This window comes from Notolepis coatsorum (genome assembly GCF_963971535.1).
Source record: "Notolepis coatsorum genome assembly, chromosome: 2".
Lineage (NCBI taxonomy): Eukaryota > Metazoa > Chordata > Actinopteri > Aulopiformes > Paralepididae > Notolepis > Notolepis coatsorum.
In genome coordinates, this window is record NC_140166.1 from 212,852,547 (window position 1) to 212,877,456 (window position 24,910).

The 24,910-nt window shown below is 42.8% G+C and overlaps 1 protein-coding gene across 1 annotated transcript in view; it reads right to left on the reverse strand.

The window, feature by feature from the left end:
• The window catches only part of stag1a (STAG1 cohesin complex component a), a 143,438-nt gene that overhangs the window by 14,283 nt on the left and 104,245 nt on the right, over positions 1 to 24,910 (reverse strand). The window contains exons 6-21 of the mRNA XM_084309193.1: positions 24,267 to 24,343; positions 22,353 to 22,557; positions 20,246 to 20,397; positions 19,913 to 19,986; positions 18,661 to 18,784; positions 17,773 to 17,871; positions 16,537 to 16,616; positions 15,475 to 15,582; positions 15,058 to 15,172; positions 13,840 to 13,957; positions 9,934 to 10,037; positions 9,344 to 9,436; positions 7,392 to 7,685; positions 5,190 to 5,260; positions 4,133 to 4,301; positions 1,726 to 1,818 (exon numbers count right to left, since the gene is read on the reverse strand). Coding sequence (XP_084165319.1) covers positions 1,726 to 1,818; positions 4,133 to 4,301; positions 5,190 to 5,260; positions 7,392 to 7,685; positions 9,344 to 9,436; positions 9,934 to 10,037; positions 13,840 to 13,957; positions 15,058 to 15,172; positions 15,475 to 15,582; positions 16,537 to 16,616; positions 17,773 to 17,871; positions 18,661 to 18,784; positions 19,913 to 19,986; positions 20,246 to 20,397; positions 22,353 to 22,557; positions 24,267 to 24,343 — 1,976 coding nt within the window. The remainder of the gene's footprint in view (positions 1 to 1,725; positions 1,819 to 4,132; positions 4,302 to 5,189; positions 5,261 to 7,391; positions 7,686 to 9,343; positions 9,437 to 9,933; positions 10,038 to 13,839; positions 13,958 to 15,057; positions 15,173 to 15,474; positions 15,583 to 16,536; positions 16,617 to 17,772; positions 17,872 to 18,660; positions 18,785 to 19,912; positions 19,987 to 20,245; positions 20,398 to 22,352; positions 22,558 to 24,266; positions 24,344 to 24,910) is intronic.

A 24,910-nucleotide genomic window follows, 5' to 3' on the forward strand; every position in this document is an offset into this window, starting at 1 on the left:
AGGGATTATAGTCAGTTATTATCAGGGATCATAGTCAGTTATTATCAGGGATCATAGTCAGTTATTATCAGGGATTATAGCCAGTTATTATCAGGGATTATAGTCAGTTATTATCAGGGATTATAGTCACGGTTATTATCAGGGATTATAGTCAGTTATTATCAGGGATTATAGTCAGTTATTATCAGGTATTATAGTCAGTTATTATCAGGTATTATAGTCAGTTATTATCAGGGATTATAGTCAATTATCAGGGATTATAGTCACTGGTTATTATCAGGGATTATAGTCAATTATTATCAGGGATTATAGTCAGTTATTATCAGGTATTATAGTCACAGTTATCAGGTATTATAGACAGTCACGGTTATTATCAGGGTTTGTCAATTATTATCAGGGATTATAGTCAGTTATTATCAGGGATTATAGTCAGTTATTATCAGGGATTATAGTCAGTTATTATCAGGGATTATAGTCAGTTATTATCAGGGATTATAGTCAGTTATTACCAGGTATTATAATCAGTTATTATAGTCACAGTTATCAGGTATTATAGTCACAGTTATCAGGTATTATAGTCAGTTATTATCAGGTATTATAATCAGTTATTATAGTCACAGTTATCAGGTATTATAGTCAGTTACTATCAGGTATTATAGTCACAGTTATCAGGTATTATAGTCACAGTTATCAGGTATTATAGTCACAGTTATCAGGTATTATAGTCAGTTATTATCAGGTATTATAGTCACAGTTATCAGGTATTATAGTCAGTTATTATCAGGTATTATAGTCACAGTTTTACCTCTTCATATACATTACTCCTCGTCTTTGTGGGCACGTAATTGTTTGTGTGAGCTTTTACACCCAAATGAGGTTTAAATTCTGGATCAGAGCTGCTTCTTAAAATTGCATTAACCCTTCAAGAGGCGGTAGAAGTTGTGTGATGCATGATATTAAGCCCACAAATTGTTTGAATTAGCTATACAGCCTCAAAAGGATTTCACACAAACAGGTTATTAATCAAGACTGTAGGTCCTCATTTAAGTGACACAGTGAGTTAAGATCAAGTAAAAATAGAAAGACTTCATTAATAAAACCATTATCATCCTCTCATACCATGGTAATCATGGATAATTGCTACAGGGAAGAAAACAATGTTTCTAAATTCATCTTCATTACAAAGTCATCATCATAACAATTATTACCAGGATCGTCATGACGGTCATACAAGCAGCTTAAGCACCAAGACATAATTATTATCATTACCATGTCTAGGCTACTGCTAGGACTCAGAGCAGGCTAGATCACATGTGTCGTGTGACCCGTCAGGCTGAGAGCAGGCTAGATCACATGTGTCGTGTGACCCGTCAGGCTGAGAGCAGGCTAAATCACATGTGTCGTGTGACCCGTCAGGCTGAGAGCAGGCTAGATCACATGTGTCGTGTGACCCGTCAGGCTGAGAGCAGGCTAGATCACATGTGTCCTGTGACCCGTCAGGCTGAGAGCAGGCTAGATCACATGTGTCGTGTGACCCGTCAGGCTGAGAGCAGGCTAGATCACATGTGTGGTGTGACCCGTCAGGCTGAGAGCAGGCTAGATCATATGTGTCGTGTGACCCGTCAGGCTGAGAGCAGGCTAGATCACATGTGTCGTGTGACCCATCAGGCTGAGAGCAGGCTAGATCACATGTGTCGTGTGACCCGTCAGGGCGAGAGCAGTTACCTGTTCTTTTACTGGCGTGTTGACGTTCGACAGGCACTGCTGGCACACGGCCAGGAAAGACTTCACCACTCTCCTCAGAGCCACCAGGTCATCCTACACACACACACACACACACACCATACACACACACACACCACACACAAAATGAGCTGTCGGCAATAAATAATTACAATCAGCACTTTGCCTGTAATGGTTCTCCGGCGGCTGCAGGGCGTCATGCTGTGAAGAGGCTCGCTGGATAACAGTATCATTAAAAGGACATTAAGAGGCTTGAATATGAACAGGGTGACTCAACAGGCAGAGGCCGTCCCGGGGGCCTCAGAGCGCACAGTGTACCAATAATAGCCACGGAATGATGTCATTAGGGCTTTAAATACTGATATTTAAGCACATAATTAGATGCATGCTTAACCCCGACAGTGACATATGAGAGTACAATGGAACGCACCATGACGTTGTCACCACTAGAGACAGACAACGTTGTGATTTGAATTTTGGCTATATAGACCAGCCCTTTTTGGGAGCTCATATATTTAAGCAATAGCTCACGACAGGCCATGGTATATGGTTATTATATGACAGCTAAGGGGCGTAGTTCACGACAGGCCATGGTATATGGTTATTATATCACAGCTAAGGGGCGTAGCTCATGACAGGCCATGGTATATGGTTATTATATGACAGCTAAGGGGCGTAGTTCATGACAGGCCATGGTATATGGTTATGGTATATGGTTATTATATACCATATGTGCCTCAAATAGATCAGCTCTATCTTCAATCTTTCAAAATGTTCAGTTGCTATCGCTATCAGCTCTATCTTCAATCTTTCAAAATGTTCAGTTGCTATCGCTATCAGCTCTATCTTCAATCTTTCAAAATGTTCAGTTGCTATCGCTATCAGCTCTATCTTTAATCTTTCAAAATGTTCAGTTGCTATTGCATGCACTCATCTGTGTTTCACTACACACATGAGTGCATGCTTACCAACTGTACCAACACTACTATCACCGACATCTAAGAAGGGAGATCCCCCCTTGAATGGCCCTTCTAAGGTGTCTCTCCTCCACACTGCCTGTGGAGCATTTTTCCCTATTGTTAGGTTTTAGTGAGTTTTTCCTTACCTTCGCGTGGGGTATGTCTGGGAGTGCTTGCATTCTTTCATTTTTTTGCATTTATTTTAAATTTGTTGGACCTTATGGCGTTCTTGTTCTGTTCTTGACTTATTGTTATGTTTTCTTCTTGACTTGTTTAAAGAAGACCTGTACGGCCCATGGGGACATTAACGTGTGTTGTCGGGCCTTATAAATAAATTTGATTTGATTATATGACAGCTAAGGGGCGTAGTTCATGACAGGCCATGGTATATGGTTATTATATCACAGCTAAGGGACGTAGTTCACGACAGGCCATGGTATATGGTTATTATATCACAGCTAAGGGGCGTAGTTCACGACAGGCCATGGTATATGGTTATTATATCACAGCTAAGGGGCGTAGTTCACGACAGGCCATGGTATATGGTTATTATATCACAGCTAAGGGGCGTAGTTCACGACAGGCCATGGTATATGGTTATTATATCACAGCTAAGGGGTGTAGTTCATGACAGGCCATGGTATATGGTTATTATATCACAGCTAAGGGGTGTAGTTCATGACAGGCCATGGTATATGGTTATTATATCACAGCTAAGGGGTGTAGTTCAGTTCGGACAGCCCCTTATAGCTGTGATATAATAACCATATACCACAGCCTGAAGTGAGCTATTGCTTTTATAAGGCGGTTACCAAGTAGGCTATGGCAATATGAAAGTAAGATAAGGGTGAAGAAGCCTTGCTCTAGGGCAGTGGTTCCCAAAGGTGGGCCGCGAGCAGCCACGGGAGGGCCGCGAGATGATTTTCAAAAAATAAATAAATAAATAATTGTCAGGCCACTGAACTTAGAAGCAGGCCAGGACAGTGTTTCTAGTTGTATTCTAAAATTCTATTCTATTGTATTCTAAAATGTGACTATATGGTTTTATATTAACTTAATAAATAAACAAAAACGAAAAATCTACTTATTTCAACGAACATTTCAAACTAAATAACAGATTATGCACATAAAAACGCTGAAAACAACCGAAGCAACAATAGTATTTTAATGAGGCTATTATTATTATCATTATTATTTTGCAACAAGTTAGCCCTCTCATAAATAGCACATATAAATTAATAACTAACTTGAACTAACTTAATAGGATTGAAGTGATATTTGGCTTAAAAAATCGGTCGCCTGGCAAAAAAAAAAGAAAAAAAGCCTGACGATGTGCATTGGGCCGCGGCTCTCTGACGCCTTATTTTCTGGGTCCCGGCCTGAAAAGTTTGGGAACCCCTGCTCTAGGGCACGTGGGCCGAGTATGGCACCTTGCTGGGGGCTCCCTCTGTGACCTTGACCAGCTGCCACAGGATGGAGTAGTGCGAACACTGCAGGGCCTGGACGGCGATCTGCTCCGGCATGGAGCCCTGCTCGATACCCGCCTTCAGCAGCCGGTAGCAGTTCCCAAACAAGTCCCACCGCGTCAGGTCATGGGCACTGAGACAGAGACACACAGAGGACAGGTGTATTAGAGAAGACAACAAGTCCCACTGCGTCAGGTCATGGGCACTGAGACAGAGACACACAGAGGACAGGTGTATTAGAAGACAACAAGTCCCACTGTGTCAGGTCATGGGCACTGAGACAGAGACACACAGAGGACAGGTGTATTAGAGAAGACAACAAGTCCCACTGCGTCAGGTCATGGGCACTGAGACAGAGGCACTGAGACAGAGACACTGAGACAGACACTGAGACAGAGTATTATAGAAAACAAGCTCAATCAAACAACCAACTATTTTTTAAATGTCTACCCATCCATCCATACATCCATCCATCCATCAATCTATAGGAGGGAGAGAGAGACAAACAGAGAAAGAGGGAGAGAAGTGGATGGATGGATGGATGATGAATAGTAGGGGTGTAACGATGCATCGATTAAAATGTGTTCGATTCGATGCATTGATTTGAATATGTTAGAATCGATTATAATCTAAATAATTTTTATTTTTTATGTTTTTTTTGTGTGTGTATTGTTTTTATTGACCTATAGTCCATTCATGCTGAGTGAATCAGTTCCCCCAGCCACATTTGTGTATTCAACATTTTTTGGGGAATTAACTGATGGAAAATTAATCGAAAATTTATCGAATCGTGGTCAAATTAAGAGATTTCATGGTGCATTGAATCGTTGCCTGAAGAATCATAATCGAATCGAATCGTTACACCCCTAATGAATAGATAGATGGATGGATGATGAGTAGATAGATGAATGGATGGATGGATGAATAGATAGATGGATGGATGGATGGATGAATAGACAGATGAATGGATGGATGGGTGATGAATAGATAGATGAATGGGTGGATGGAGAGGCAGACTTACTTGTGGAAGGCGGTGAGTCTCTTGAGCGTAGACAGGACGTTGTAGATGTCGTCATCATCGGCCTCCTCAGCCTGCAGCAACACAAGACTCCAGTCAGGACACGTTTTAAACCTTCATATTGTTGGATTCCTTAATCCCTCCAACAAATGTACTGAAACAGGTTGACACATCACTGGTTATGTTCCAAGATAATGTCACTAGTTATGAGAAACTCCTCGACACAGTCCATCAAAAATACATCTCAACCCATCACTTCACATATAATACATATACTGTACACATACACACACACATATATATTCAGTTCTACAGGAGTTGACAAGGTTGGGGGCTAAGCTCAGAACATCTGGGGCTGTGAATGTTTTTCTGTGCGGTTCCTGCTGTTCTGCCCGGAACACTACTGCCTACATTTAATTTAATTTAATAAAGTGATAGTTTCGGTGCCTGGTCTATTTTCTCCACGCTCTGTGAGTGAGTCTGACATACACATGGTTTTGGGTGGTCTCTGCTGTTCCGTCTGGAACACTACTGCCTACATTTAATTTAATAAAGCCATAGTTCCATGTCTGGTCTATATTTTCTAGACACTTTGTGAGCAAGTCGGACATATACCAGATTAGAAAACCATTAACACTGGATAAACAAAAACGTTATTGAGGTTGATGAAGATGAAGTGGACTTAGGGTGTTCTTTGGTTTGTCATTCAAAGGGATACATTGTCTGGTTCAGCACCTTGGAGAGCTCATTTTCTGTTCCAGAAATTATTCGAAATATGTTGGGGCACCAAACAGGAAGACACAGCTTCGCTAAAGGTAACTTTTGATGGCGGACATGATGGAGGGAAATGTATTTTTTCTGTGCCTAAAGGTAAAAAAATACAACCGTTTTTTCAGCCACCATGCATGCAGCAACCCGCATTTCATTGTATGCCCTGGTATGTATGCGACAAATAAACCTCTTGAATCTTTTCATGAAACCCAAGGTCGCTTTACATAGGGCAATAACAAACAAGAGACAAACATGGTAGACAGACACACATTAAATATAGGAAGCTAGGGGTCAAAGGTCATGTTAAAGAGGTGAGTTTCTTGAAGCAGTGTTGGGGCGTTGCGGAGTTCTGCGGGGAGGGAGTTCCAGAGGGTGGGAGCTGCCACGCTGAAAGCTCTGTCCTACGCCGGCGTAGGAGTGGAAACTGAGGCTGCGGGCGGCGGATTGAGGAGGATGGTATGGGAAGCCGTGTCAAAGGCTGCAGAAAGGTCCAGGAGGATGAGGATGCTGATGTGGCCAGAGTCAGCTGCAAGGAGGAGGTCGTTGGTGATTTTGATGAGGGGGGTCTCTGTGCTGTGGTGAGTTCTGAAGCCGGATTGAAGAGGCTCATGGAGCTCATGGTTGGACAAATGTTGATGAAGTTGGGAGTCCACCTACAAAACCCTCCTCATCACTTACAAGTCCCTCCATGCTCTGGCATCTCACTGACCTCCTCCACCCCCTCACTCAGTCACGGTCCCTGCGATCCTCAGACACCGGCCGGCTCTCCATTACCCGAACCAGACTACAGACTTTTGGGGACAGAGCTTTCAGCGTGGCAGCTCCCACCCTCTGGAACCCGCAACGCCCCAACTCTGGACTGCTTCGAGAAACTCCTCAAAACTCACCTCTTTAACATGGCCTTTGATGGCCTCTAGCTTCCGATACTTAATTTTGTGCGTCTGTCTACCATGTTGTCTGTCTCTTATTGTCTGTTATTTCCCTATGTAAAGCGACCTTGGGTCTCATGAAAGGCGCTATATAAAATATAAAATTAAGTTATTATTATTAGGGATGTTCGATATTGGCTTTTTTACCGATATCCAATATACCGATATTGTCCAACTCTTAATTAACGATACCGATATCAACCGATACCAATATACGCAGGGTCCCCCCCCCCCCCCCCCCCGCAAAAAAAGGAATAATTTCAGGTAATTAATTAATTAATTAGATTAACATATCTCTTGTCTTGGAATTAACACAACATTATGCATACTTCTGACAATAAATAAAATAAGAATTTGTTCCTACTTGCTTGCCTGGGTAAATAAATGTAAAAAAAAATATATATATATATATTTTTTTAAACCGATACCGATAATTTCCGATATTACATTTTAATGCCAATATCGGCCGATAATATCAGACATCCCTAGTTATTATTATTATTACCTCCTGCAGCAGCTCCTCCACGGAGTGAGAGAAGCGGTCCGTCATCTCGTCGATGAGCTGGGAGCGGGCGATGTCCACGCGGTTCATGATGGTGTACTCCTCCGAGCACAGGATGCTGTAGGTCTTGCTGCAGGCCTCCAGCACCTCCGCCTCGATGTGCTTCTCCACCACCAGGCGGATCTGCTTCAGCAGCGCGTCCAGGTGCTTCTCCATGCGCCCCGCGCTGTACACGTCCAGGTCGAAGAACTGAGGGATCTGCAGCAGGTTGGCCACCTTCTCCGAGTCTGCCTGGTACTGTGGGGCGGGGGGGGGAGACAGGAGAGAGAGAGAGAGAGAGTCAAGTCAAGAGTCAAGAGTTTTATTTGTCACGGCATACAAGCATACAGTGAAATGCGGGTGGTCATGCTCGCAGCGATTGTGCAATAATACAAGTAATAAGAATAAGACATAACAGGTATAATGTACATAAAGTTTACAAAAAGCATGGTAAAGACAGAGAGACGGAGAGAGAGAGACGGAGGAGAGAGAAGAGAGAGAGAAAGAGAGAGAGAAAGAGACAGAGAGAGACATAGAGGAGAGAGTAAGAGAGGAGAGAGCGAGCGAGTAAGAGAGACAGAGAGAGATAAGAGAGAAAAAGAAAGACACACAGACAGAAAAAGAAAGACAGACAGACACAGAGAGATAGAGAGAGAGATACAGGAGAGAGAGAGAAAATAAGAGAGCGCAAGAGAGAAAAAGAGAGACAGAGACACAGAGAGAGAGAAATATATAGAGACAGAGAGAGAGACAGACATAGAGAGGAGAGAGAGAGAAGGGAGGAATGCACAAGGGTCAATCAATCAATGGGTCGATGTTTTTTTTTTTCTTTTTTTTTTTTTACTCTAGTGTCTTCATGGGTTTATTGCACTCTGGGCATTTAGCCGAGCCATTTATCCACCGTGACCTGTAATAAGTTAGTCAATAAGACTTTGTGTTTCGACACGTGTAACACATCAATCAATTAAGCAACCGATCAATGAATCAATTAAAAGTCAGCCGACCAGTTAGCTAATCGGAGACCTTGGCAGCCCTGTGGAAGCGGCAGGCTGACCCGCAAAGTTAATGAGCTCGTTTTCCCCCCCTAAAGGACTGTGGCCAGTACACTCTAATTTCCTTAATGGGAATGTATAAAGGCAGGGAGGGAGAGGAGGCCAGCAGAGGTACAGGTGCTTCTAGAGGCCATCAGAGGTACAGGTGCTTCTAGAGGCCATCAGAGGTACAGGTGCTTCTAGAGGCCAGCAGAGGTATAGGTGCTTCTAGAGGCCATCAGAGGTACAGGTGCTTCTAGAGGCCATCAGAGGTACAGGTGCTTCTAGAGGCCAGCAGAGGTACAGGTGCTTCTAGAGGAGGCCAGCAGAGGTATAGGTGCTTCTAGAGGCGTGGAAGTGGGTCTTTTAAAGCTGCACAACAGCCAATGGTTGTGCGAGATATACGTTGGCAAGGAGATTAAAGGGAAATGCCACCCACTTTAGGAATTATCATATCATATCATATTATGTTCTTCTTGTGTCCCAGGCCAGTTCAGACAGTACTTGTGAACATTGTCCTACATCGGATTTGTCATATCCGGGGCTGCTCCATAGACAAGTGACAACATGGGACACTGACTTCATGGGTATGAGAGCAGAACTTTACCGGTTATGGTTCCACAAAGTCCACGCAAAAGTGAGTGATGCTTTATTCAGAAATGTTCACTGAACTGTCCCAGGAATAACAGGAATAACATGAATAACGTGAATTCTTGACGGGTGACATAAGGATGCCCAGTGTTTAATGCAAGAGCTACTCTCCTTGGGTCCACACAAAAAGAAAGAAAGAAAGAAAGAAAGAAAGAAAGAAAGAAAGAAAGAAAGAAAGAAAGAAAGAAAGAAAGAAAGAAAGAAAGAAAGAAAGAAAGAAAGAAAGATAGTTACCTTGGACAGGAGCATCGGCAGGGCCATGATGAAGTGCTCTGTCAGTTTGTTCTTGTCGTCTATCTGAGTCTTCCTCTCTTTGGCTGTCAGGACCTTGGGTTGACAGACACACATTACAGCACAATCATTAATACCGTCACTCACAGATAACTCAGAATGACTGCTTGGACATGAAAGATGAGTGCTTGTGACAACTTTGGATGATCAAGGGAGGGGCGTTTATGTGAGTTTATTTTTTACCAGGTCCTTAGACTTGTGGCTTGAGAAGAGTTTGTTTTTAAAAAGGTGCAGAAAAGAGCCAAACCACTAACAACATTCTGTTCAGGAGGCCAAGCCATGTGGCTGAGACATGGACCAAAACCTCTGAAATATTAAAATGGTATGTGTATGTGTGTGATACTGTGTGATACTGTGTGTGTGTGTGTGTGTAATATGCTCACATTGTATTAATTCTACAATTCAGCTCTCAGTGTGAGAATTTTCTGAGGACATTTCTTCATCCTTACTTAAAAAAAAAAAAAAAAAAAAAAAAAAAAAAGGGGCCATTCCATGTTTGGGTTAGAATGTGGGCTAGTCTGTGTGCAACCTACCCTCTTGCTGGTGCCTCTGCCAACAGGAGGATGTGCCTCTGCTGCTTGCCGTATGGTGCACACTGTCAACTCTATCAGAGCACTCTCCTGTCTGTCTGATAACACTACAAAGAGAGGGAGGGGGGGGGGGGGTAGTTACAAGTGTGTTTCAATGAACCAGAATGAATTGCATCATATCACTGTATCATATCATATAACTGGATTTCAGATAAGAAATGCTTTTTGTGTTTTTGTGTCACAGCCTAAAACAATTATAATAGAAATGTGTGAGAGACCAGTTGTCTCTGCCTCTATATGTTGCTTTTAGCAGCTTAGACCATAAGGTGCTTTAGCCTTAACTCACATTCAGAGCCACGCCAATGACCAAATTAGGGCTTGTATGCCAGCGCTTTAGTCAATGGGAGGACAGGGATATTTGCGAACGCTTAAACTATATCTTAAATTATGGCTATGGGTCTAATACACCCGTCGCTTATCAATGACTTGCTTGCAGTCAACATGTACGAAACGGATTGTTTTTTTCATCGGTACATTTCCGTTTTATACCGTTTTGAATATGAGTATAGTTCTGGAGATTTCTAGTAATTCCAGAGAAAGACACGATAATAGCCCTTTAGTGGAATACACAAAACACGTTGTAATTTTTCGGCTGATTTATGAATCGTTTTTAAATAAACGCTAGATTATCGATAGTATACAGTATGTGTCCTCACGTACGAATTGAAGCGGGGTCTGAAAAGTCGCTTCTCCGTACTTTGGTCGGCGCGAAACTCACACACACATACACACGCTCCGATGGCGGAGAAAGGAACATCCGATTACCCCAAGATTCGTAACATAAAGGCCTTACCTCACATCTGATGTCATGCAAAAAGATTAATCCAATTCCTGATCGCCATTCCAAATATCGATCGCGTCCATTGATCCAACGTTATAGTCCAAAACACATAATCCACGATGCTCCCAGTGGGGGGACTCAATGCAATAGTATCCAGCTGCATGCCTGAGAAGTAAAACCTGGACCGGACTTATTTTTTTGATGCAGTCCCAGCCAATCCAATCCAATGATGTGATGTGCAATACCATCCGGGAGACGATAGACGGCGGTATTTGCCCTTTGCGAGCTCAGACCCATTCCCAATGATAACGTCAGGCTGGATGGATGAAAAATTAATGGATATCGCTAATAAAAGAAATAACGATTAAAACCTGACTATACTCGTGATTGGCACTCAACGCATGGCGAGTTAACCTGACTATACTCGTGGTTGGCACTGAATGGTTTAAAGGAAGGCAACACCAAAAGAAACAGAGAGAATAATAAGTCACATTGCGTCACACAAAAATGTAATAGTAAAAAAATAATAGCTGTAAATTCTCTGATTGGCTCTCCCGTGTTGTTCCTCCCCCGCCCCTTTTTTGTATTCCCGCAGTGTAAGCAGTTGTGTCAGGAAAAGGGGAAGTGGCCGGTTGCTGAGGAAGTCGTTTGTAACACCGTTGTAATATTAGTATGAGAAGTGGTAGGAATCTTTTCAGAATTTCTTTTTTTGTATTTGTTCGTTATTTGTAAGCAGTTTGTGGATGTGATGTTAAGACAGGTTGTAAGGGTTTGTATGAATACATAGGGCTAGATCCACAAAGAATGGATTGCACGGAGCAAGTTGCACCCTTACTTACAATTCATTATGAATTGAAAATGGGGGACCCTGATGTAAACAAGACAAGTCTTTCTCTGGTCTGCATCCCCTTAACAATTGTGTATTGAGCCATACTGTATTGTACCCATTCTGCATTCTGTTAATAAAAATTTCATTCAATGAATCACCGTGCAGATTGATTGATTGATTGAATGAAAATTGTATTAACAGATTGCAGAATGGGTACAATACAGTACGGCTCAATACACACAATTGTTAAGGGGTTGTTATCGGTCTATCCTACATTACGCGCGCGCAACCGTCTATCTGATGGCCACGGACCGGTTTAATGTTGAATGTTTAATGTTAAAACTATCGATTTATATGGAATTCGTTAAACTTATCCGTTGTCTTACTTATTATTATACTTATTGAATCTCAAACAAGCCTTGTCTTGTTAAATGAGACGGTCTGGTCTACGGAGGAGACTGGGGCTGACGCATCCAGATTGGGGAATCCCCCGCGATCGATTATTGACACTTCCGCTAAATATATTAATCTAGCTACTAACTGGGGAGACTGATCAATTACGGATAAAGGAATATAGTGGGACGATCGATTATGATAGTTAACCTTGTTAGATGAGGCTGCACTGGAAATGGAGCTAATGGACTTCCGAATGGAATGTCTCGTAATTCAAATACCTATAGCGCCGTCATTTCAGGAGCTTCTTCAAGCACTCTTTTTGTTTAAAGTTTAATTGCATTGTTTTTGCATTGTTTTTAATTGCATTACTGTTCACATGTATGTGTGGTGCCGTCAGTCATGAGTAAAGATAAAGCTTGAATGACTTACTGAACTGGTGTTTTTATTTCATGGACTGTGTTTCCCATTTCAGCACCACGCGCTGTCCACCTCACTTTGAGCAAGCCTATATATATGGTACATTGCACCTCACTGCCTATACCCATTATTCACTCTCAACATGGATAAAACATAAAGTATTCATATAATAAAAATAATATGATGAACATTTAATAAATATCATATTCTCAAAATAAACTGACGGGCCAGAAATGATTGCTGGCGGGCCAATTTCGGCCTGCGGGACGCCTATTGCCGACCCCTGTACTATTACATGATTAAACTACTATAAGCGCACTTCTCATGACATACAGAACACCATTCATTCACAAGGAGTTGAACAATAGTTTTTAATGATTATTTTTCCACTATTAAATGTATGTGAGGTCACACCATTTTGACAGGATGTGACGAGAAGAAGAAGTCTTTATTTGTCATGCAGTTTTTTAACACACACACGCATGCGATGGGCAACCCACAGGAACACACACACACACATCCAGTCATCCTTCCCCCCAAGGGCAGCTGGGAGCAGACAAGGGCTGCAGCGTGAGCCGCGCCCCGGGGACCAATCCAAGTGCTCCTGTCAGTCTTCGTCAGGGATGCGACAGCGTTAGCGATCTGTTGTGCATGTTTTTCCATTGGGTTTATCTTATCGGGAGGGGAAACCCTTGCGAGCACGGAGAGAACATGCAAACTCCACACAGAAAGGCCTGGGAGATACCCCACCTGGGTAACTGGCAACACGGCAACCTGGTCCCCAAGCGGGAATCGAACTCAGGACCTTCTAGCTGTGAGGCGACAGTGTTAACCACTACACCACAAGTCGCCTAATCGACTATTTATTCTCTCTGACGCTTGAACACTATGTATTCATACAAACCCTTACAACGTCACATGTCTTTTAACATCTCTTAACACCACATCAACAAACTGCTTACAAATAAAATAATGAATGCACACAACAACAAAAAAGATCTGAAAGTATTCCTGCTGACATAACCACTTCTCATACTAAGCGGGGCATCAGGAGGCGGGACAAACACGGGAGAGCCAATCAGAGAATTACAGCTAGTATTGTTTTTTTTACTATTTTTCTTTTGTATTTTATTTTTTTATAATTTTTTAAACAAACACATAAACAAACATGACAACACACAATAGGATATACAAATACACATATGCTCCAGCTCGTACCCCCCTCTCCCGGACCCCCCATTGGATAATCCAACCATTATAATTTGTTCCTAACCAGACACTACCATTATATGCTGGCTTTTATTCTCTCCACCACTTCTAACCACATTGCCATTTTTTTTTTTTTTTTTTTTTTTTTACTATTGAATTGATGTTACGTCAGCACTTTTTGTGTGTGTGAGAATGTGTGTGTGTGTGTGTGTCTTACCCTCCTCTCCCTGTACGGGCTCCTCTAACAGTAGTTCAGTCATACACTCCCAGTCCTTTAGTAGCTCCTGAGAGCTCTCCCACAGAGAGTCCACCAGGTAGGCTGCATGCTCATGGAGCTGGAACACACAGACAGACACAGACAGACACACACACACACACACACACACACACACACACACACACACACACACACACACACACACAGACACAGATAAAGAGAGACTTGAGTATGCATGTTTGTATGGATGATTATGTGTGTAATGTCACAAGTGTTAAACTTAATCTTTTATTTGCTTATTTTATTGTACATACTCAACGTCACAGTGAATGAGGAGGTGCAATCTGTGGTTTTCGATTCGTTCAAATAAAAGGTTTGTAGGGCTGAGCCCAAACGTTCGAAGGTTCGGACCTTCGTTAGTTACGTTAGCACTCAAATCTTAATTAATGGGTTAGAACCCTTCATCTTTTTTTTGTATCCACTTTTTCTCCTCCTATTTTTCTGTATTTTCCTCCCATCCCAATTTAATCGTTATGCCAATTCCCCCCTCCCCTTCCTGGTCGTTGCGCGCATGTGCCCCCCACTGGGTGTCTTGCTTAAATCATAATACAACGTTTCCGAATGGACGTTTGGATTAAACCAAGTGTATGCAGTGATGCTGAACTTTCCCAGTGGAAAACACGTTACTTAACGTTACTCAGTTATGCTATGCTCATTAAGCTATGCACGTTTAGCTTGCTAACGTTAAGATAGCAGGAGCCATTGGCCAACAAAGATGTTGTTTCAACAAATGAATTCACAAAATGGATTACCATCCAAACGTTATTGAAGCATCCTGTGACCAGTAAGTAGGTACTACTACATTTAATAAAAAACGTATTTAGGAGCAAATTTTTTGCATGATTAAAAACGATGGTTCGAATGTCCATTCGAAAAACCCTGCCGAAGTTCGAATCCCAAAAACAGGCTTCGGGGACAGCGCTAAAGGTTTGAATTGAATCAATGTGCGTGAAGTACTGTGTGGCTTCTTATCTGTGCATTTCTACCCGTGTGCGAGAACAGCAGCACACAAAGTGTATGTTTGTGTGCATTTCTGCCTCAAAAGGTTAAAGGTTAAAACATGCACATTTGCATGTATGATATGCAGAACACAAGGTGTGTGTGTGCGCGCGTGTGAGTGTGTGTGTGCATGCATGCGTGTGAGTGTGAGTGTGTTACCTCACTCTCCAGGAAGAACAGCACCAGCATGCGGATGAGGTTTCCATTAGGACTGCTCCTCCCTCTGCGCTTAGCCAGAGCCTCCTCCGCCAGAGGGTCATGTCTACTGAACAACCTGGGAGGGAGAGAGAGAGAGAGAGACAGACAGAGATAGAGACAAAGATGGATAGAGACAAAGATGGACAGAGAGAGAGAAAGGGAGATAGAGACAAAGATGGACAGAGACAGAGAGAACTATGAATTATTCAGATCACAAAAATCTAAAAGGACAAGCAGACCTTTTCAAAACAAACTTTAGCCGCCGACCAGAACCTCAGTGAAACAGACAGCGGGTCCAGTCTGATCCACTTCTTCTACCTGACAGCAGACAAACTCCAGTACAAACTGAGGTGACATTACCACACAGTCGGGACTCACTTCCTGTGTAGGAACTCTCCCGCGGCGACCGCCACCGGTCGGTGGGCAGAGTAGACCAGGTGGTACACGTTCTCACAGTCCTCATTGGACAAGGCATCCTCGCTGCCCCTGGAACAGCCAATCAAAAAACACCATGGTCATCAAGGCCTATTGGGTTTCAGTAAAGGTTACCAAGACACAATGAAGTGAACATAAGAAGAAGATGTGTGTAGTGTGTAGGTAAAGATAAGTGTAGTGTGTATGTAAACATGTGGTGTATTTAAAAGCAGTCAAAGAGCAGAGATAATGGGGACATTTCACAAGCAGAGCCTTATAGATAAATAAAATACAAAGCAAGTCCCTTCTCTCTCATATAAAACACAATGGTGAGTGAGAAATATATCTCCAGTGATAAAACAGCATGTACGGTGCAGGGAGAGGCATGCATGTGCAGAATGTCACCATAATCAAATAATGACATAAATGTTGATTGTACAGTGGTCTCCCAGTAGAAAAGCATGATCTGAATAAATTTTTTACTTTCAACCTTTTTTTAAATAAATGTATTATTATTATTGTATTTCTTTTGAAAGGGTGTCTCACATGGGTGCATCATTACACCGGTTCCTGACAGGCAGCAAGCGAGCGAACTGGAGACGAAATCACGCGCGACACTGTCCTGATATGACACAGCGCGTGTCCGAGTGTGTCTGTGTGTGTGTTACCTGGAACAGGGGGCAAAGCAGCCTGCGATTCTCGACCAATAAAAAGTGTTTAGGGGCGGGACTCGGCCGCGTAATCGCTCAACTAGAGACACAGCGAGCGAATATTTGAGGGGTGAGCGACATCGCTGCTCAGTTCGCTGTCGCTCACGGCAGGTCAGGATAGTCTGATTGAAACGAATACATTTTAATCATTTTCGCAATCACGCTCGCTCGCGTCGCTGCCTGTCAGGAAGGGGTGTTACCTGGTTCACAGACTCAGTTTGGGCCCATGGGTTAATAAGTTTCCCTACGGTAGACATAAAACAGGTGTGTATAATAATAAACATGCAGGGTGTGGATGGATCAGCGAGCTACTCACTGGAGGATGAGGGTGACCAGTCTGATGGCCTCCACAGCCACGTCATACTCTTTATCCAGCGTCATGGAGACGATGCGGTCCTGTCAACACAAACCATCAGCAGTCAGAAGGGGGGAATCGTCAGCATAACGGGAGGTGATGAGTGATGAGAGACGCAAACCATCAGCAGTCAAAAGGGGGGAATCGTCAGCATAACGGGAGGTGATGAGTGATGAGAGACGCAAACCATCAGCAGTCAAAACATGTGTTCCTCACATTCACTCATTCACACACCGACGGCAGAGGCAACCATGCAAGGTGCCAACCTGCTCATCGGGAGCAGTTAGGGGGTAAGTGTCTTGCTCAAGGACACTTCGACAGGCTGCCCGGGAGGAGCGGGAATCGAACCGGGAACCTCCGGATTACCAGACGACTGCTCTATCTCCCGCCACTGTCGCCCCCATGTATGTATCTTTCAGTAGTCCTAGAGATGTATTCTATTCTGTGCAGTAATACTCTTACAGTAGGTCAGTGTATAACATGTAGTCATCCCTGCATGGTTCTTGAAGTTATCTTAGGGGTGTATTTGGTGTAATGAAAGAACTCTGAAGTTGGCTAAATTACCGTAAGCTCAGCAGGTCAACTATACAAACAATAAGATAAAAAGGGAGCTTCCTGGGTGCTCTAGAGCAGTGGTTCTCAGAGTGAGGCCCGGGGACCCCCAGGGGTCCTTGAGGGGCTTCCAGGGGATCCCCAGAAAAATTAGGAACAGTTTAATTTCACTAATATATTCTTCCCCCGATGTTAATGCAGCGAGAGAGTGTATATAAAATGACTATTCTTCCCTCTCCTCTGTTATCTCTCCACCTAGAGTAGAGAGACAGTTATGGAATTCTGGGTTAAATCATATCCAACAACAAATATCTTCTCAGATGGGGATCCCTAGGACAAGATATTATCATATGGGGGTCCTTGGTCAATTATGTATCATAGACATGAAAAGGTTTGAGAACCATGGCTCTAGAGTAAGGCTTTTAATTAAGTAAATGTAACTGAACAGCTTAACAAACAACGTACATCTTCAAAAGAATCGACTGGGCAAAAAAATAAAAATAACTCGCAGGTCTTTTTCAACCTCGCAGGTCTTTTTCAGCCTCACACAGGTCTTCCTCAAAAGACCTGTGAGGTTGGAGACGTGTCACGTTTCATGCGTGCATTGTCCTGCATGGTGTTGTTAATCCATCACCCAGGTGGTACCTTGAAACGGTTGGTGAACAGCTCCAGCTTGGGGAACAGCTCTCTGTTGGTGTACAGGTTCTGGAGAGCCTTCAGGCACTTCAGACGCACTTCTCCTTGCTTCAAGGACAAACAAAGAGAGAGCGGCACAATGAGAGACGGCTCTCGTTACGACACATCGTTCTCAGCGGATTGTACTGAAGGGGTGAGTCACTAGGTTTGTCCCGTCATGATCTATTTCATTATACAGAGTGAATATTGGCAGCGAGGTAGATTCTTAACCACAGGGTTTCGCCTCTCGGTGACCGGACCAATCACCTCTGACGGTGAAAATGATTGACTGTTTCTGTAGCCAATGAAATTCTGGAAATGACTGATATCTCACTTGAGGGATATTTCCCAGGATATATATTTCTTTTTTTTCTCTCTGCCGAAAGGTCCAGACTCGTTTGACATCTGCTGCGTGTGTGCCAATGGCCATTTTGGATAAACATACCTATACATACCATTCGATTTTTTTTTTTTTTTTTTAAACACTCATCTGTCTGTGGTATTGTTATCAACTTTGGACCTGTACTAGATAAGACTTCGGGCTATGGTCCCATTGTGTTTTCCAGCTCATACCTCTCAGCTGGAACCTGTAAGAGGCATCTCTTCGCAAAATAACGTCTATTTCAGTGTGTTCAAACCTCTGTAACTCTATTACAGTAGCACTGTATTTCTTAGCACTGTGATTATTCCTGTTGTGGAAGAGAATTCTGAATGTTTCCTTTCAAAAGAGGGCAGACTCATGCATGCGCCATAAATGGTTCAAGAATAGCTTTCAAATTCCTTTGGGTATGTAATCGATAGGAGTTTTGTGCTAAATTTGCAGGACTGTTAAGAGGTTAATACGCCCGTTCTGCCCACCCTGTCGTGTAGCGTCCAGCCCACGTATTTCAGGTAGCTGTCGTTGAGGAAGGCGTCGCTGTACATCTTCATCCAGACTCCGATCTCCTCTATACAGATCGCCCTGATCTCCGCAATGGCATCCCTGAGGAGATGAGACAGAACGGGTCAGCAGTGCCAGACGGAGCTCTGAGGGGAGCGACAGGAGAAACGGACACTTGGCATTTGAGAAAAGGTTACACTGATTAAGGGAGTCACTCCCGAGCGGTGTTCACTTTGTCATCAGGGAGACGTTGAGACAGGATCTCACTTCCTACTGCACTGTGAGAAATATAAGGACTTGAAAGACATTTTCTTTTAAATAATTAATTAAATCTATCCTGAGTTTATCCATCTCCCTGATCCTCAGAAATGGTTGTATCTATGTGTGGAGAAAAGTCAGTGTGCAGTATTAGCTGCAAAATATGTTGATTGTTGTCATACAATAAGAGAACAAGCTCTGTAATACATGTTTCTGGGTGGCTACATCTGTAAAAGTATTACCCCGATTGAATGATTATTTTTGTAATTAGTAATGTTATGATGTTTTTGATTACGTGCATATGTTATTATTCGTATGTTAAACTTGCTTTGGCAATAAGTACTTTGGTATTTCATGTAAAAAAAAGCCTATTTTAATTTAATTAAAATTGAATTTAATGTAATTGAGAAATGTGTTTTCTAAGAAGTGAACAAGTTGTTAGCACAACCAGGAGATAATTTTTGGGTTAAGATTTTTTCTTTTGGGTTAATTTTTTTTGTTGATAAATCATAGGATTATACAGAAGATAGTATAATCCTATGGTTTATCACCATAACATTCAAATTTTTCAACAACATAGAGAGAGAGAGAGTGAGAGTGAGAGAGAGAGTGAGAGTGAGTGAGTGAGTGAGTGAGAGAGTGAGAGTGAGTGAGTGAGTGAGTGAGTGAGTGAGTGAGTGAGAGTGAGTGAGAGTGAGTGAGTGAGTGAGTGAGTGAGTGAGTGAGTGAGTGAGTGAGAGTGAGTGAGTGAGTGAGTGAGTGAGTGAGTGAGTGAGTGAGAGTGAGTGAGTGAGTGAGTGAGTGAGTGAGTGAGAGTGAGAGTGAGTGAGTGAGTGAGTGAGTGAGTGAGTGAGTGAGTGAGTGAGAGAGTGAGTGAGTGAGTGAGTGAGTGAGTGAGTGAGTGAGTGAGAGTGAGTGAGTGAGTGAGTGAGTGAGTGAGTGAGAGAGAGAGAGAGAGAGAGAGAGCAGTACCTGTAGCGGTGGACAAAGATTCCTTTAAAGATGGAGTTCATCATATTCTCAATCTCGTCCTGGTTTTCTTGAAGCTGCACAGAGAAACCACAGAATCTCAAACAAACTATTTCAGACTCAGAAGTACAGAAGACATTTTTGTAACGCATATATTTATATAAAAGATTTATAATATAAATAAATGTGTATTCATTAATCAAAATAGTTGTTTTGAGCAAACATTTAAGCTTTATCCTTGAAATCACCAACAGATCCAGTGGATTCATCCTAAATTACATTTATTTAACTGAAACATGATGGATTGACGTCCATCCCGGTCGACCAATAGCCTACCTCCTTCCTCTTCTGTAATAGCAGCTCCAGCTTCTCATTGGCTCGTTTCCCGGCCATCTTGTTCCTCTCGGCCTCGTACTGCCTCTGGGTGTTGTCCTGGTGGATGCTCAGGTTCAACGCCACATTCACCAGCGCCGTCATCAGCTTCATCGCTATGGAGACAGACAGACACACACACACACACACATATACTCAGATAAGTCGCTTTGGATAGCAACATCAGCTAAATGACTGTAATGGGCTACTCACTCACTGAATAACAAACACAATAGCGCAAACAGATCAAAGCCCATATACACACACTCTGGCCACATCTGAAGTCCCTCAGTACCTACACAACCAGACAGAAGCTACTAACCCTACTACCCTCAGTACCTACACAACCAGACAGAAGCTACTAACCCTACTACCCTCAGTACCTACACAACCAGACAGAAGCTACTAACCCTACTACCCTCAGTACCTACACAACCAGACAGAAGCTACTAACCCTACTACCCTCAGTACCTACACAACCAGACAGAAGATACTAACCCTACTACCCTCAGTACCTACACAACCAGACAGAAGATACTAACCCTACTACCCTCAGTACCTACACAACCAGACAGAGGCTACTAACCCTACTACCCTCAGTACCTACACAACCAGACAGAAGATACTAACCCTACTACCCTCAGTACCTACACAACCAGACAGAGGCTACTAACCCTACTACCCTCAGTACCTACACAACCAGACAGAAGATACTAACCCTACTACCCTCAGTACCTACACAACCAGACAGAAGCTATTAACCCGACTACCCTCAGTACCTACACAACCAGACAGAAGATACTAACCCTACTACCCTCAGTACCTACACAACCAGACAGAGGCTACTAACCCTACTACCCTCAGTACCTACACAACCAGACAGAAGATACTAGCCCTACTACCCTCAGTACCTACACAACCAGACAGAAGCTATTAACCCTACTACCCTCAGTACCTACACAACCAGACAGAAGCTACTAACCCTACTACACTCAGTACCTACACAACCAGACAGAGGCTACTAACCCTACTACCCTCAGTACCTACACAACCAGACAGAAGCTACTAACCCTACTACCCTCAGTACCTACACAACCAGACAGAAGCTACTAACCCTACTACCCTCAGTAACTACACAACCAGACAGAAGCTACTAACCCTACTACACTCAGTACCTACACAACCAGACAGAAGCTACTAACCCTACTACCCTCAGTACCTACACAACCAGACAGAAGCTACTAACCCTACTACCCTCAGTACACAACCAGACAGAAGCTACTAACCCTACTACCAACACACATACTGTTTATCCCGCCCCTTGTCATGTAAAAAAAAAACTAATAATTACATATTATTAGTGTCAACAGGAGCAATATGCAGCATCTAACTTGGTTGGGTGTTACATCATTTGTGATGAACAGATAAAAGTAAATAGTTAAGTCTTCAAAGGCACATTGTCTGCATGTTGGATTTAAACAAGTATAAATCCACTTCCTGAAAGTAACCATACTCAATGAAAACCCTGAAGATGGCAAGGACATCCGGCGATTTTAAGATTACTGAAGTATACAAAACATTTAAATAATTAAAAGCCTACTCGACCATAAGAAACGTACGACTACTGAACTAATGGAAAGGACCATACTCAGAAAACATACTGAAACAACATACTGAGACAACATACTCCGACAACATACTGAGACAACATACTGAGACAACATACTGAGACAACATACTGACAACATACTGAGACAACATACTCAGACAACATACTGAGACAACATACTGAGACAACATACTGAGACAACATACTGAGACAACATACTGAGACAACATACTCAGACAACATACTGAGACAACATACTGAGACAACATACTCAGACAACATACTGAGACAACATACTCAGACAACATACTGAGACAACATACTGAGACAACATACTCAGACAACATACTGAGACAACATACTCAGACAACATACTCAGACAACATACTGAGACAACATATTCAGACAACAGCATTTCACTTTACGCTCTTTGCTTGAGGGTTGCAACGGTTCCATGTTTACCTGCCAGTGTGGAGGTGTGTCTGAACGCTCGGACCTGCGAGTCGGACAGCCCCGTGAGGAGGGAGATGACGGTGTCCATCATGTACTCGTCGTAGATGATGCTGTACTGGCACTGCCGGATCAGCACACAGATGAACTCACAGAAGTTGTAGCGGAACTTCTTCCACAGCGGCCCTGGCATGGTCAGAGGATAGTCCCCGCTGTCCTGTGGACAAGAAGAAGTGACATGGTCAGAGGATAGTCCCTGCTGTGGACAAGAAGAAGTGACATGGTCAGAGGACAGTCTCCGCTGTCCTGTGGACAAGAAGAAGTGACATGGTCAGAGGACAGTATCTGCTGTGGACAAGAAGAAGTGACATGGTCAGAGGACAGTATCTGCTGTGGACAAGAAGAAGTGACATGGTCAGAGGACAGTCCCTGCTGTGGACAAGAAGAAGTGACATGGTCAGAGGACAGTATCTGCTGTGGACAAGAAGAAGTGACATGGTCAGAGGACAGTCCCTGCTGTGGACAAGAAGAAGTGACATGGTCAGAGGACAGTCCCTGCTGTGGACAAGAAGAAGTGACATGGTCAGAGGACAGTCCCTGCTGTGGACAAGAAGAAGTGACATGGTCAGAGGACAGTCCCTGCTGTGGACAAGAAGAAGTGACATGGTCAGAGGACAGTCCCTGCTGTGGACAAGAAGAAGTGACATGGTCAGAGGACAGTCCCTGCTGTGGACAAGAAGAAGTGACATGGTCAGAGGACAGTCCCTGCTGTGGACAAGAAGAAGTGACATGGTCAGAGGACAGTCCCTGCTGTCCTGTGGACAACTGAAATAATTTCATAATTCATCCGTTTAGTCAGGCCTTCTTCGGTTCTTCAGTATCTTTTTCAGAGGCACACAGGGAGTGTAAATAAAAAGCAAGATGGCTCAAATATATATCACAATATTTATAGATTATTATAGAATATAGATCTTATTTTTGTCGTTTTTTCCAGTACAAAATTACATCTTTATTCCTTTTTTTCCGGTATAAGATTCTCAAACACTTCCCCAAGCAACAATTGTGATTGGAGGATCAAGAAAAGAGAGCAGGGTTTGAGACAGGTCAGGTGTGAAATTCGCTCAAAACGGACTGTTCTCAAAATTCAATAAAATACTGCTGCAATTTATATTTGGATTAAAAACACGTAGACTCAAGCACACAATAAAATATCACTGGCAACAGTATTGTAAAAAAGAAGTAAAGCTCCCGGCTGCATTCATGCCCATCCCCACTTGGAATCTAAAGCGGAACATTTGCTGCTTTTAATCTTCTCCAGGCAGCATGGAGTTAGTATTTGAGAGAATCTAGAGTCGTCCTGCACAACCCCTTAGTATTCATCTCTTCATTCATAAATTCCCACCATGCAATTACATGGAAGAGCGCTCAACCATTCATCCGACCCCATCTGTTCACCCATTCCTACTGCAAAGTGTCTGACGAGCATCAAAGTCACATCAAGATGATTAAAGGTTCCATAGTGTAGTCCTTTTCAACAAGTTAATATGGGTCTTTGATGTTTCCACTGATGAAACCACTCAGATTATGCATTCTAGCAGCATCTGTACCCCTCTGTCTCAGTCCTGTTCTCAACGGGCTGTCTGTAATGAGCGAGCCACCTTGATCATACAAATGCGATAATTATTGTACAACTAGCAATGGTGTATATGAGCCTGTACCGTCGAACGAAATTCAGATAAAACTGTCAAACTAGGCGTTGTAGATCACACATATGACTCATGATCTTACCATTAAAGATCTTTGTCAGAAACATATTTTAGTTAGAAAGGAGAAAGTCTACGTCAACATCTTCTTGTACACATGCCTTTTTCCAAGATCTCTACACACACACACAACACTGGGGGCCCTTTAAGATGGATCCAGTACCTCATCAAACTCCTCCGTCATCTTGCGGATGATCTCTGCATTCTGCATGTTCCTGAACATCTCGATCCTCACCGTGCCTGGTCAGAGGAGAGCAGCAATGAGAGGTCAGAGAGGACATACAAAAACACAGGAGACTAAATGTGGCAATACAAGCTTGATAGTCAACGTTAAAGATCAAAGTAAGCCAGTGTAAAGTAAAGTAAAGATATTGAGCATACATTTATAAAATGTGCAACCCGATTTTCACCTAGTGTCATATGAGACGTATTTGGCGTATGGCTGGATGTACCGAACCGTGACGTCCGTACCGTGAAGTCGCGGGACGAATACACGTACTGTTACACCCCTAACACATATAATTAATATTTTATATTTGCTATTTTTAATAGTTTTGATTGTTTACACTGTTCTTATCGTCTGTACTACGGTGTGATGTTGCTGTTAGGATGCCAAGAAAACAATTTAATTCCTCAGGGATGTGACAAATAAACTTGACTTTTAATCTTGTATATTTTATTTGTTGTTCATACATTTAAATATCTCCCTTTTGAAGTTTGTGAGGCGCCACTGCATTGCAACTCTGTATGAAACCTGCTAATATATATTATAAGCAAGGCCAGGTTTCTTTTTTTTTATCTACTTTT